This window comes from Rhipicephalus microplus, chromosome X (assembly GCF_043290135.1).
Source record: "Rhipicephalus microplus isolate Deutch F79 chromosome X, USDA_Rmic, whole genome shotgun sequence".
Lineage (NCBI taxonomy): Eukaryota > Metazoa > Arthropoda > Arachnida > Ixodida > Ixodidae > Rhipicephalus > Rhipicephalus microplus.
Window position 1 is genome coordinate 304,742,318 of NC_134710.1, and position 15,383 is coordinate 304,757,700.

The window sequence follows — 15,383 nt, forward strand, 5'->3', positions numbered from 1 at the left end:
ATTTCGGGATTTGCCTGCGGAGCTATGGAGGTGCACGAATGCCACCAAGGAGCCGTCTGAGAAATGTGTTCATTTAAATTTTGTGTTTTCATTCGGCCACTGAGCAGGATTTCAAATACTGCATGTCTCTGCTATGTCTCGTAAAAAATAAAAAAATGACTAAATAGGTAAACTCAAAAACGTCCTTGTGCTTTGAATGGTCATAGCGCAACTTTACAAATACTGATAAAAAATGTACTGCCTTGCGACAGCTCTCAGCCGGCGGCAGTGTAACTGCCTTCACATTTGTTTCTCTAGATTACCAAAAATAAGTGCTTGACTTTTTTACTTTTGCTTTCACTTACGCCCCAATCATTGGGACGTAGGTGAAATAAAAAAAGCACTAAATAGCACTTTTTATGTCTGTTTTCCTACCACATTGCAACCTCAAGTCCGTCTTGCCACACCATATTGTTGCAAGATCCAATTTCCGTAGTGCTGCCTACGATAGATAGCACCAATAGTAGCGCCCTAACTTTCCCAAGGGCTCGCACAAGCGAGTACAGGCGAGGCTCTGTGCTCACCTGATCGTGATCGAACACCTCGGGCACGCTCTCTCCGACAAAGTTGACGGGCACGTTGATCTGAGCGTTCTCGTTGATCTCGGCGATGTAGCGTCGGCTGCGGAACGCCGGCTCCTCGTCGTTCACGTCCGTCAGCAACACTGTCACCTCGGTGCGCGTGCTCGGCGCCGGCGTCACCTTTCCGGACACTTCCTGCGCCTGTGGTAGAACGCCCCGGCCCGCGTCGTAAGATGGAATGGAACTCTCATCACATTCAAAAACTCCATAAGTGTCGATGCCACCTCCCGCGAAGGTAACAATCAAGGTGAATGCAAACTCCAGTACTGGGCGCAATTTTCTGACTTAAGTGTATGTAATGTTAACGATCTACAGTGGTCGTACCCCTATTTCTATATCATGATCATGCACTAAGTATATTTCATTCTTTTTTACCATTCCCTAGCACGGAATGGTAAGTAAGCGTGCGTAAACTCAGATATCGCTCTCTCTGCTTTTCCACAAATAGATTTCTTACTGTAATGCGTCGTCGTAGGCAAGGACTGTGCGTACTGTGCGCTACTCAGATGTGAAAAACTGTTATTGCTGCGTGACTGCAAAATAAGCAAAAAATAAAAGAAAGAAAGAAATATGATGAAAGTCGGCATGGCTCACAATAATGCTTTCGACAACACACTAAACCATTCGTTCTTTCCTACTCACATTCACCAGGTGGCAAAAGAAAATGTTGGGTGAAGCATAGGGGCATTGACTATTCGCTCCTTACGAAACATTGCTGAACCGACTGTAACTGTCTTTGACAAGTTCTTTCAACGTTATGAAAGGTATGTCAAGGCAGTGCGATGAGAAGGTGGAAATTTTAAAGGAAGGCACACCTGAACAAGTAGAATGAAGGCTCCGTTCCGATTTTCAGTCGCCTCTCTGTCGAGGCGCCCTTTCACTGACACGACGCCCGTTTCACGGTCGATAGCAAACAGATCGTTGCCACCTAATGGTAATAGACATAAAAAAAAAGAAACGTCAGCAAGCAGTCTTTTGGCGTACATTTTCTTTAAAACGCCATATGAGATGTATTTTAAAAGCCGTTATAATGGTTAGAGCGTTTCGATATCAGAACACCGCTGTAGTAGATATATAGCGAATAATAAAAACGTTAATCTTTCTATTGAAACGCATTCTCTAGTTTCTCCCTAATTAACAGCCGCAGCAAGCAGTAACCAGCAATGACAGTATACCAAACTTCCACAAGGCAAAATGTTTCTTTATTAAGGACGTTGGTACTGACCCGAAACGATGCTGTAATGAATGGCGTTGTTCACACCACGGTCACCATCCATCGCCTTCACCGTGAGCACGACAGAGTTCTTTAGGAGGCAAAAAAACAGCAATCAAAGCTCGTAAACTTTAAAGCGCATAAATGAGCTGACGCACAGCAGCCTAACTGTATCGTGAACAATACCGTTATCACAAAACAGTCGACATGATGTGTGACTAGGTTCTAGAAGGTATATGCTATATAAATGAGAAATCATGGTACAGAACACATCGATGGCGGTGCAGTAAGTGATGTTAAGTGCGAATACTTGGCGCGCTACGAATAGTACAGGGCGTGTAGCCAAAAAACTAGTTGTTATTTTTGTAGTTGTTGTTTTTTCAGCGGGTGTGTATGCTTTACAGAAAGACGCATAAAACGAAATATTGTGTTAATAGTTAACACTGAAAACATGCTGCGAGAAAGAAATGACCAAACGACCAAATCCGTATCCTTGTGCGCTGTTAACCATGAACAAAATTCGACTCGCCAAATTTTCTATTCAATAAAAAGGCCAGACTCCAGGCCGAAACGTCGAAATAAACCGCGTTGTGACCGCTCACGGAGGATCTACTGGACTATATGCAACGCTACGGCCACTCAATCACCATGCCTGCATATATATATATATATATATATATATATATATATATATATATATATATATATATATAACGGAGAGAAGTGTATACCTAAGGGCTCGTATTTCCGTGTTTTAACACAATAATAATGAGATATAACAGACAGTAATGCCAAGGAATGTACAGGGGAAGTTATTAGAACCAATGGAAGGTAAATAAGAAGAAAGAAGAAAGAACAGTGGATGAAAAAACTACCAGCTGTATACAACATGCCGCTACCTCTACCGTAACATTGCATAAATTCCTGTCTCGACAAGGTTTTTCTAATCCGCAAGACTTCGCATTCTATGACAAACTATTGCTGTTTCAGCCAGCGCACTAGTGCATCTAATTAGGTATTAATCCACGCACTACTTACCAATGGAAGGTCTTCAGATATCCTGGTCACCGGAGGCACCTGTGTGAAGATGGGAGGTTGGTCCTCCACATCGTCCACTTTGACAAGCACCACGGCTGTGGCCGTGTGCCGCGGACCCGTGTTGGCACGATCCTGAAACAAAGGCACACATGTTTTTTATCCTACTGGCTACGACGCAATCTAAGGCGAACAGTCCGGAAGTGAACCCGTCACCTTGGCTTGATGCCTCAGCTTGTCGACCTAGCGCATATGTGAACAGGCATTTGTCGTATTGTGTGGCAAGTGCATAGGGTGGCGTGTATTCATAATGTGCCGTATTTGAGTGCGTCATTGGAAAGTAGTAGGACCAGGAATTTCTCATGTCCATGAACAATCCCTTGCTTTTCTGTCGGGTGAAGCCTATTACTCTTCTTCTAGCCGATAAGGTGCATAAGTCACCAGCTAAAGGAAAGTTGCAACACAGTATAATTAGGATCATGATTATCGTTATACAGTACTCAAAGCCTACATTCGCGCGGCATTGTATTCACCTAAGAAACTTTCTTTTTTTGCTTCAAGAAAAACAAGTCCTGTTAGACTGTATCCGACTGAAAGACTAGTTTTTGTATCATTTTGGGGGTTTGTCTGTCTCCTTCGGGTATTAAGTGTTTTATGGAGATGGAAAGTCTGCTTCAGATAAATCGTTACGCTTCGGATACCAGCGCGCGAAAATACGTTGAAAAGCAGCATATGCGGTCTGAAGGAAAGGCTTTCCATTGCGGCGGCTGCATTTTCGAATGAGGCGAAAATGCTGCAGGCCCGTATGCTCACATTTGGGTGCACGTTAAAAATCCCAGGTGGTCAAAATTTCCGGAGCCCTCCACTGCGGCACTTCTCATAATTAAATGCTGGTTTTCGGATGTTAAACCCCACATATCAATCATCAATCAAAGGCTTTCCATTCGGCAAAGTGCGGAAGTAAACCCGAAATGTGCAATAGTCGTTGCATGCTATACGACTTCCCGAGTGATTAGACGAATAAAACGGTCGTAGCATACGCTCTTGCTTCCGTCTCTACCAATCAAAACTACATCGCAAAATATATTCAGTATAAGTTTATTGCAGCACGAATTCTTTCAAACTTGGTCAATGCGATGGTCGCATGGCGGCAATTCAATATTGCCCCGTTGAAGCGACTAATTGCGTCTAATTGCGTCTAATTAAGTGCATTTAGAAATAGCTTAGGCTATCGGTGTTTTCCTGTGTATAATGTAGTATTCACAATTACTGGCATCTTTGACCTTTCACGTAATGTACCGTACGAAGGCTTATTGGTCAGTCTTCTTCACTAAAAAACTTTACGCACTACGCAACGCGTGTGGTAGAGTGCATGTTCCTTCATCTATCGTCCTGGTTGGCTGTGGTGGCACTGGCTAACCCTTACTGGGTTATTTATAGAACACGTACCTACCCAAGAAAGTATACAGGAAAACGAGGTGATGGTATAGCTGAACCTCAACAGCAGCACACGCGAAATGCGAGCACACGGATTCGTATATACATCCCACCTGCAACCGGTAGATTTTTTTCGTCCTCTTTCACTAACATAAGAAGGTAAAGAGGAAAGATCATGAAGTAGCAGTGGCTGCATACTGACATTTCCCATATTCAAGTACATCATTCTCTCATAACTCATTTTTATACTCATTGTGCATTTGACATGTCAGTCAAATAGTAATAATATACATATGCTATTTTTGCTGTATACTGTGCAGTTTTTTTTATACCACTCACTGTATACAGCCGCATGACAACGACTATTCTACCATTCACTATTACGTTAAAATGCGAGATTGTATATTCAGCTGTCTTCGGCCAGAACTGAACCAACCGCTAATATATCGGACGTGCATATAATAAATAAAGAAATATTCCTATACGAAATCACCCTTATTATCAAGGTTTTTCGGACTGCACGTGATACACAACATGAGGATGATGCTAAGTTATCCAAAAAGAGATGCACTCAAAGATCAAAATGGCTGCCTGTGGCGACGGCGAATAAAAACTGTAACCAGGGATATTCTTACAATGGCGAGGACACGCAGTTCGTAGATGAACTTGCGTTCGTAGTCGAGTGGTCCGGTGAGTGAGATGATGCCTTTTCCTTTATCCTGGTGCACGGAGAATGTGGACGTCGTTTCCGGGTCCGTGTTCTAAAGAGAATCGTGGAAGTCATAACAGTGCCCAAGTGAGGACAAGGAAAATTTGTTATCAGAACTTCTCTGCCGCATGCAAAGCTTTCTGGAAGTTCCTTTCCCATACAACGCACCTTAAGTCAACTTGAATTTTATAGTTTTGCTTGTGGAGTACTCCGGGTAACTTATATGTTTTCAGAGAGCTACCCAATTTTTCAGCAAATAATTCCGGAGATTTCTTCCCAGAACAAAATATCTTGGAAAGAGCAAAGAAATGTACTCACTTGTAATTGATAAATAACTTGGCCGAAAGGCCCCTGGTCACGGTCAATGGCTTCAACTGTATCGATGACGTGTGGTGAGGCATCCTGTGAAATCACAATGGTAGCGTTCCACTTACTTGAGTGACCACAGGTTGAATTTGAGCAGACTATTTCGAAATGAATCATGTATTACATCCATTCCTATATGCAGTGCGAAATAATGGCACACATCGTATTTCAAAAGAAGTGATGTTGCTGACTAACCCTAATTAGACACGGGTAATTGCACATGACATCTTTGTTTTCTACGCCGATTATGCCATTCTTAAGTAGTGCTTAGAATTGCGCTAGTCCCAGCGGACATTTTTCTGAGCAAGACATGCTTGATGTTTTAGCGCACAGTACCTACTAGTACACCAGTCGATTTTATTGAGGACAGATTGTTTGGCTAGTTGGTCTTGCGCTATAACAAAGTCGAGTTAGTGGTAGTGAAAAATGACGCTAGTGAATACGGACACAAAAAGATGGGACCAACGATGGCAGCACTTTCTGAGCGCTTGCACACGTCTACACACACCTCCACGACCACGTGGACGCAATTGTAGGGCACACTATAGAACATGCCGAACAAGTTCTCGCGGAGTCTGCTGCGCATATAGCTTGCACGTCGATGAACAACAGAATGAATGTCAGGCTACGGTAAACGCATTTCATGACGAACGAAACTTACCTCTGGAACCGTGATGGTGCTTCTGTACTGCTTGAATACTGGCTCGTTGTCATTGACGTCATCGACGATTATTAACATTGTCTGTGTAATCTGTGGAAGGAAAAATTGATTAATTGAGAATTTTTTCTGTCCTTGCTGTTGCTACATCAGGAACGCACGGGCGCAACCCGTTGACGACAAGCTATGACGTGAAAGAGGAGCGCTGTGTAATGCAGAGGCCATTACGGGATTGGTTTTCTGAGAAAAACGGGTCACGCAATTCATTCTAGTATGGTGTCGTTCTATCTTTTCTTTTATTTCCGCCTTTTATGTTCCTGCCCCAATGTCGACGTATCACTCCTTCAATACGTGCTGCATCGTCCTCTGCCAGCACGCTAAAAGCCGGTTGTCTTTGACATTGCGCGCAAGTACCGTACAGACCTGTTTGGCGTTACTTATCGCTGTAACTTAAAGCGTCAAGCAAAAACAACCGTGGCAGCTGTAGGAAAGAGCTACAATGTGGGGCAGGGCAAACCCGAAACGAACAGCCTTCAGAGCAAACATCGTGGATGCGCCGCTTCGGCTGCTCCGAGGCGAGCCAGTTTCGTGACAGTGCGTGGCCAAACAGCGACGACCGCCGGTGAAACTGGTTCCCCGTTGCTGCGCGAGGGGCAGTCGGTCCACCGGCTTCAATGCATCACCTAAACGAACGCATTCGGGGTTGCACTCGAAGACCCTTGCACGGAGTGTCTGACGTATATATGCACGCGCACGTTTGTTGTGGTAACGAGGCAGCATTTGCATGGCCACTTTACGACGAGGCGGTGGCTACGTTGCCGCTGCACATGGGCAGAAAGCATGAGGTATACTTGCACCAAGGGCAATGGCAAAACAATGAAGCGACGAAAGAAACGATAAAAGGTGGTGGTCTCGGGACTTACATATTGGCCTTCGGGCAGACGCCCGTCTGTGAGAGTGAGGACTATGGTGTGCGAGTCCTTCACCTGCAAAACAAGGAAACAATAATGAACCTCTGTGTCGGTGTAGGCGAGTGAAATGGAAGCTCGGACTTTGTCACGTATGTGCGCGTCGCCCATGTCCACGATAAGTTTGATTAGGAGTCGAGTGCAAGCAGTCGGGATTCTTGTACAGTGAAATCCACACGTGAACTCTCACTCGCTTCAGTGTCCGCTAAACGAGCCTCCCGGTGATTTACGAGCATCGATTCATTTCTGCATAATCGCCCATGCGCCGGACGCGAGCGAGTGTTACGTTTACGTCGCAAGAGGAACAATGTAGAAGAGTGGCGCCCCGCATAATACTCCGATAACGTTCTCCGCGCAGAGTCGGTCGCGTAGGCTTACAATCGACTCGACCATCTGTTTATGTTCTCTTTCGTGGCGTGACCCGTTTGGTTGGCGCAGCTCAAGTTTCCCACCTACACGGGATCTGGTCACGCGTTTCCGAACGCCGAAGCCGACTCATGACAAGCGCCAGTATCCGCGCACATTGTGAAGATGTGTCTGCATAAGTGATAAGTCCTATTGCGGTTTATCTTATTCCGAATGCTGTAAAGCAATTTGTGCTTCTGAATTTTGAGACTCGATTTCTCTTGCTTCCGGCAAATAGACGGGGTCATTGGCCGCCTGTGCTCTGCAGAAGGCTTCTTTTTCTTCGTTTCATTTGGCGTAATAGACCCTATTCAACAAGTGCAAAGCTAGCTTTCCCGAGATGCAATCAGCTCAACCTATGGTGGCTAGTTACTTACTAGAAGCAGGGTGTTTAAATGCATTTTGATTGCACTACGACGCCGAAAATGTAGATGCAGCTCTCTTTACATAAACACGCGTATTAGACCAGTCCCAGAATATATATGCAACGAGGATCTCGTCTCTATTTGAACGACGACAAGTGCCGCCATTAGTTGAGTGAATACGCAAGTTTCGGGGAAGTGCACTTGCGGATTATTGAAAGGGTCTATTAATATCAATGTACGCGTCATAAAAAATTATTACAGCACCTCATTGCGCTGTAAGCTGTGAGATGAGTATCCCGCTTCGTGCGGAAATTGACCTTCTTAAGTGAGCGGTGGCATTGTACGTGTCTATGCTTTACTATAGCTATGCTTTACTTGTCAATTTCGACATTTTCTTTTCCGGGAGACATGTTCCAAGCTTTCGTAATCAAATGCTTCGTTTGCCACGTTTAACATATCTTCTCCGCAAACAAGCGCGCCTTCGTTTCCCGTTCGCTATCCGTGCGTCATTTTCTCAATGCAGATGCGCATTCTCCTCTCAGCAGCCGATACAGTTTGACGCTTCATTGCAACTTCGAATGTGCCAAGTCTATCTCACCATGTTTATCGCTTATTTTCAATGTTTCGTTCCATTTGCAACATGGTCAACGTGTACTGAGCCTCTAGATTTTATGCAAACCTCAGGCCTTCGTACCTACAAAATGTTACTGCTGATTTGTAAACACGACCAACAAAAGCATGGCAAAACGCGAGGAACGTAAGTTGATCCGGGGCGTGCGGGCCATTCGATTATCACGCGGAAATCTCGTTGCGTGATGCCGAAAGGTCAGCCGATAACTGCGGTGAACGTGTTGAGATCACCGCCCCAGATCTGTGGCCATTGAGCCATCTTTCTGAAACGGCCGCGGTACCACTTCCCGCCCGGAAAGGACGGAATGTACCGCACGCACGCTGATCGTGACAGCGGGTGGTGCTCCCTGCGGTGACATGGACCAGATCTCAGTCCCAAGGGGTCATGTCTCTGTATAGGTGAGCGTATCGGTTTAGTTGCACAGAGCGGGCGCGACTTCTGCTGTCCTATAAACGCCATGAAGTCGGCTAGCCAAAGGAACATGGCTCCGCCAATCATTTTGTCCCCAGCGCAACCTATTGCGTACTTCACCACTGTGGCGTTGAAAAAATATATAAAGCATAAATAAACACAGAATCAACGTGCTCAGGAGGAGTTGGGTGTGAGGTTCAACCCCCCACCCTCTATCGTCGTAATTTGTAAGTTTATGTAAGCACGTTCACATACAAACACACACACGTACTCGTACATCAACGTTGGTTTAGCACTCCCGCCCATCACCATACCACCAAAAAAGAAAAACAATGGGGTACGCCTCTGAAATTTTAGAAATTTATCTATCGCTTTCTATCGCTTTAAGTTGAGCCCAGTGCTTGGCCTACGAAGGTATACTTGATGATCCAATGGGACCTTGAAAATGACAGAGTGTACCACTGAATCTCACGCTTAGAGCTCTCTTCTTACACTTTTTATAAGCCCTTTCGAACTTCAGCAGATTGCTATCCGTCTTCGCTGCAAGAGGCTGCTTCATTACCTTCACTTGCGTCAGCAAAGGTGCATCACGAGCAAGTGTGCATGTACAAGATGGCGGAACATGCGCGCGATCTTGAGGGAAGATAAGAAAGAGGCGTGTACGATGTTCGGCGTAAGTCTATGTATGTTCTTAGACAGTTGATATGACTGACGTCGTTTCACGCGGCATTTCTACAGCACAGCCTGTCGGATCCCCGCCTCTGTTCGCCTCGTGTGACGCAATGATAACCTCACACGAAAATAGTAAGGGGTTGTTAACAAGTTTGCCTCCCACAGGAGCTTTGTAATTCGAACATCATTGTGATTGGAATTCATCTTAATATCACGCAGGTGCCAAAAAAAGTCAGTATATATAACTTTCTTGAAAAAAAAAAAGAAAGTTTCGGAACTGAATACACTGAAAAAAAAAGGGGGCATGCAAATACGGACGCAAGAAAGAAAACAGGACAGCACAAGCGCAGAAGTTCGTGGTGTCTTGCCTTCTCTCTTCTTTGCGTGTTAGCACGCCCAGTCCTACGTGTTAACGGGCTCAGCTATCTGTCGTAAGCAGAAAAAAATTCGTCCGGGTCAGGCTATCGAAACCGTGACCAATGTCTTTCCACGTTGCACATCCTCGAATAATACGAGCGAGCTATTAGGAACTAGCTGTTCCCATAGGCGAGGACTGACTAAATGACAATGCTAGGCGCGAAAGCAGTAGAAGTTCGGGAAACTTCAGAAAACCATTTTACGATATTTTCTTCACTGTGCTGTTTTTTATGCAGAACTCACCCGCCAAGAGCCCTTTTTAAAGCCCCGCGCACTCGAACGGCGCGAAACTTAATTCTGGTTTGTGTAAGTTTTGGGGCACCTCTGTATAGTAAAAAGTCAGTGTCACCACGTGTCCGCGAGTCACCAGTATGCGTGCGTGGAATCGGCGCGCTCACCTCTCTGTCCAACTCGTGTCGCAGGAAGACGTCGGCCTCGGTGGCGGTGACCCGCTCGAAGCGCAGGATTTCGGGTCCCTCGGGACCCTGCGCCCCGAACGTGAGCGTGTCGCCGTCCGCATCTTCGCCCCGAAGCCGGTACAGCGGCTGGCCTGCGCGACAAGCGTAAGAGTTACGCCACTGCCACCAACAGAGGGGAGCTAAGATTGCCCAGGGATAAAGCGGTACATTACGTGCGGCACGTCAGAGCCGTAAAGAAAGAAACATTTCTTTCCTCCGTTTCAGAGGCCATGAGAGACCACACAGGGCAAGAAAAAGACGGCTCGAACGCCATGGCTCCATTTTACAGTTTCCTAAGTATTTTTTTTTTCTCTCTATCTCCTTCCATACCAAGCGTGTTGAACAAGTAACTGCGTCTTGTTGGCCCTTTTGTGCTCTAATGCAGCTCAGATGTCATAAGGGAAAACCTGGAGGACGAAAAGTGTTTTATGCCACCCTAGTACTTGGGAGGGCAATGCCCCCTTATATCAAGTGTGGCAACTTTCCGTTTTCGTAACTACGAGCAAAGGCTTAAGCTCGCAGGACTCGGAAATAACGGTGAAGGGAGCTGTATTTAGCTGCAACGTTTTGGCCGTTTCGGTACGCATTGCAGCAGCTTGGCGCGGCAGTGCATGTCATGGAGATTTCTGGTCACATATGGCGAGCACGCGTTACGTTTACATTAACCGCTTGGCTCTGGTAAGAGAAGAGTCTCATGACTTACCTAAGCTGCCCGGTCCTTCTTTGATCCTGACTACGATCTCGCTGATGCCACCCAAGGAGAACCTTGGAAATGTGTTGCTCCCTCCTGAAACAAAAACAAAAAGACAGACGAATGACAATGCGCCAGGTTAATGCAGTTTTTACGGGTCAATTTATAACATTTAGGGCAAATCGAACAGCATTTCAAATAATTTGAGTTGCATCGTTTGTGCTGCTGCTGCAAGCTAATCATGCTTTTAGTCTCATTTGCAGTCGCTTACGAAGAACTTGGCGTTTATTGCATCCAAAGCGCTGCGGCGTTCCGCTGCTGAGCATGAAATGTCGTGAGTTCCCGGTAGCCTTAGATGCGAAGTTAATAAAAAAATTATCGTTTATTTAGGTTACGAAAAGAAAGTTGCACGAAAAGCTGTGTGTGCCGAGGCGAAATGAATGTTCAAACGCAGGTATTCTCTTGCGCAGATGTGCCGCAGTAAAACACAAGCCACCCTCCTCTCTTCCACTAAAAATGAATAAACGTGCACTGGCAGAAATGCACGTGCCATGAAAATCAGTCACATGCCACCACTCACCTATGGTTCACTATAATAATAATATTATAATATCTGCATTTTTATAATCTAAAACAGCGATATGATTATGGGAGACGCCGTAGTAGAGGACTCTCCGGAAATTTCGATCATCGGGTGTTCTTCAACGTGCATTGAGGTCGCGCAGCACACGGACCTCTATAGCCTATTGCCTCCGTCGGAATTCGACCACCGCGGGTGGCGCATCAAACCCGCGACCATTGGATCAGCAGCCAAGTTCCGTAACTGCATGCTACAGCACCGCGACACACCCACTGGTTCACGTAAGCGTCGCTTAGTGGAGAAGGCGGCGAAAATACACATGCTGCTCAAATGGCTCCTCCAAATCGTGCGCGAAACGACAAGGCACTCTCTGCACCTCTCATTGGAAACTGGTGTCATCTCTGTGCCGGGGCCGACACAGCCTCGCTGCTTATTTACCTTCCCGAGAGGGGAAGCACTCCGTGATAAACCTACCGGCGTTTATGCCTACAGTCATAAACACCGGTGCCTCCCCTTTTGGCTTCGCTGCTCAAGCATCTCCCAAGAGTGTAAGGAAGTGTGGCGGTGTTTCAAGTCGGAAACTTTGTGTTTGTTTTGACACGTATAAACGCTGCATTAGAAACTTCTTTTCGTCGCTCAGCAAACATAGACCGGTCATCTAAGGTGTTAATTTTCTCGAAAAAGGTGGCGTTTCGGACAGATCCCTCTGTGGACTCCAAGATACGAAAAGAGCCATCCGCTGCCACAAACAATTTCGATTCTGAATATAACACCGCAGCAAGTTCTTCTTCTTCCTTTTCTTTTTTCTTCTTCTTCTTCTTCTTCTTCTTCTTCCTCTTCTTCTGATTATTATTATTATTATTATTATTATTATTATTATTATTATTATTATTATTATTATTATTATTATTATTATTATTATTATTATTATTATTATTTAAACCAAGAGAGAAAAAAGGCGAGCCTCAGCCACTGAATGCGAAACAAAGAATTCTACGCTTCAGAAGTGAGCTAAAGCTGGAACTTGGGGCAGGAATAAAAAAAAACAAAATGACGTATCATGATCAACAAAGACATACAATGAAACTTGCAAAAGAACTACAGCCTAGAAATGGAACAACGTCTTTCTTCACATATGCTTTCACCCCCCTTCACAACAGCGGGAGAGAAGTATTTCGTCTGTCCCGGCCGATAGGAGGCAGTTATTGTAGTTCGCAGTGTTTCCTCGTTTCCGTTCAAGCAACAATAATGCCGAATCACCAAAGATAGCGTTAAAAGTGAGAAAAAAAGCAGCACAAGAAATGAAAACGAACGCAAAACTATATAATTAAGTCAGAAATCTATTAGAGTAGAGCCTGGAAAGTTTATTTTGTAATTAAAATTGTTTACAACGAGCGTATAATTTAGCAGTACACTACAGTTTTAGGCCTCAGGGCTAAAACTCTGCAACACCACAGGCTCTATATTTTTGCGAAACGCATAACGAATAAATGACAGTGACTGCGTGTGACGCCTCATTTGCGCGGATAATGTCCCGCGCGCGCTCACGTCTGCGTGCATTTAGGATCTAGTATCAGTTTTGTGTAGCGCGCTGCAGGACCACTAAGCAAATAACAAAACAGGGCGCTAAACGTTATGAAACATCGTGCAGTCTTTCTTCGCGTCTCACGCCATATACATCTCGACGACAAGTGCATCACACGTTTCTAGTGGATGCTCGCAAGTGAAACCATTGCAGCTTTTGCTTTGCCTCAAAGCAAGGTCTCGCCGCGAGGAGTATGCGGTGAAAGCTGGAGTGTCGAGAGCCGCTTCGCCAGTCCTCGGGCGCAGCGACCCACGTACGTGCACCCCGCAACGAAACGTTTGCAGGGTAGCACAAGACTTGAGGAAAAGACGGATTCGCGCTTTTCCTGGGAAGACGACCTTTAATTATGAGCTTCAGCATGCATAGCGTCGTCATTTTATTTGTTAGCGGCCTACGCCGTTGTTCAATAAGTAAGAAGCGGCATGCATTAACGGAGCAGGCACCCAACACTTTTCTGTGAGGACCGTGTCTCTTAAACTTCTGTCGCCCTGTGACGCAACCTTTAGTTGTTGGTCTTGTGTATGTGCTGTAGAATGTCGTGCTCTGCCTGCGCTACACACGTTGCACTCGAATAACGCGTTTTTCAGCGCATTACTGCTGTCACGGCAAAAATACTGCTGTCACGGTGACGATGCAGCTGAAGGGAAGACCAAGGTCCGCTGTGGCGCGCCCAGAAGCATTATAGTGCATTCAATGTGTGCATATTATTATTACACTACGGAGGGCGCAGCTCGTAATGCGCTGCTGCTTCGGTGCGACGGAAACAAGATAAATGCGAGGCACCACCACAGAGACGACAAAAAAACGGGTGCGTCCACCATTCGTTCTTTACTCGCGTCGCGAATTCGAGGAAGAACAATAGAAGCACTCGAGAAGAGCTCCCCAAATGCCAGACGTCGCAACACTGGAAACAACAATGGCAAGAGCCTCGAATAGACGAAGCATGGCACTCGACCGACAAGAACTTTTCGCTGCACTCGAAACGCCTGACGCAACCTTTCAGCCGCCTGTCCTGGCGGACGCCTGGGAACGTACCGCTGCAAAGGTTAAGGCCGAGCCCTTGCTCGTGTGTTTCCTGAGAAACTTTGCCGCACGTCGCGTCAGCGAAACAAGCTTGCGCAACAAAGCGCTAAAACTATTTACCCCGTCGCCGTCTCGATAGATAGTCACTGTAGCGTCCACTGTTTGTAAAAGACATCAGTGGGATTCACCACGTGGCCCTGTTAAGTGAATTTATCATCGCCCTTTTGGGCGCTTTGAGCACTGGCTGCAGTGAACGGGTGGTTCTTTCGTTGCTTGGCTGCATTATTTATTTATTTATTTATTTATTTATTTATTTATTTATTTATTTATTTATATTTATTTATTCAAGTACTGTTTTTTTACATGGCGAGTTGCTCCGGCATTCAAAGTGACATAAAACTGGGCGGGTGACGGAACACAAGTAGAAGTTGACGGCACAGGTGCAGTCTAACAACTGGGTGTGTTGAAATACATCAAACTTCTACTTCTGACTACACACATGGGCACAAGCACTCCCGGCGATATCACACACTATATTCAAGATTCTTTATCTACTCTAAATATTCAAGTTCTTGTTTGCTTAGATAGACGTCATACTGCAGGCCATGTGGCCCAAGCAGGAGTGGCAAGGTTCATCATAAATACACATACAAAGCAAAACTGAAAATGAGAAACAAAGTCCGGCAAACAAACAACTCTGAATCGAAAAGGATTAGGATGTAGTGAGGATGTAATCCTGCATTGATTCAAGTGAGTGCAGATCATGAAAAGGTGTCAGGTTTTATTCTTCTATAGTTTGGTGGAAAACAGAAATATTTAAAAAGTTTAGGCCTGGTAACATAAGGGGAGAGGGGGATGGAGTGAGAATGACAGGTTTACCTTGTCTCAGAAAGGGTTATGTGAGTTCTGGGATCTATGAGAAGCCGGCTACAATTTTAGAAAACTGCGGCATTTCCTCCTCAAAAGCGGATGCACACAATACCTACACCAATGGGCGCGCAGTCTAGAGTGATGTCACGGGCCGGACGGCCGGTGACCCCACCCGCCCTCGGAAAACATCACCTGTGCCTGCGCAGGACTCTTTCTCTCGTCGCGGAGGCGATCGCCTGCCTCGTTTCGGTCGTATGGGTGGTGCCTCT

General features: G+C 45.6%; 1 protein-coding gene across 2 annotated transcripts in view; it reads right to left on the bottom strand.

The window, feature by feature from the left end:
* Positions 1-15,383, bottom strand: part of Cad88C (cadherin 88C) — a 169,731-nt gene that overhangs the window by 35,499 nt on the left and 118,849 nt on the right. For both annotated transcript variants that reach the window (XM_037413789.2, XM_037413788.2), the window contains exons 3-12: positions 11,069-11,152; positions 10,306-10,457; positions 6,962-7,024; positions 6,042-6,131; positions 5,333-5,416; positions 4,941-5,066; positions 2,872-3,003; positions 1,846-1,924; positions 1,436-1,548; positions 564-761 (exon numbers count right to left, since the gene is read on the bottom strand). In XM_037413789.2, coding sequence (XP_037269686.2) covers positions 564-761; positions 1,436-1,548; positions 1,846-1,924; positions 2,872-3,003; positions 4,941-5,066; positions 5,333-5,416; positions 6,042-6,131; positions 6,962-7,024; positions 10,306-10,457; positions 11,069-11,152 — 1,121 coding nt within the window. The remainder of the gene's footprint in view (positions 1-563; positions 762-1,435; positions 1,549-1,845; positions 1,925-2,871; positions 3,004-4,940; positions 5,067-5,332; positions 5,417-6,041; positions 6,132-6,961; positions 7,025-10,305; positions 10,458-11,068; positions 11,153-15,383) is intronic.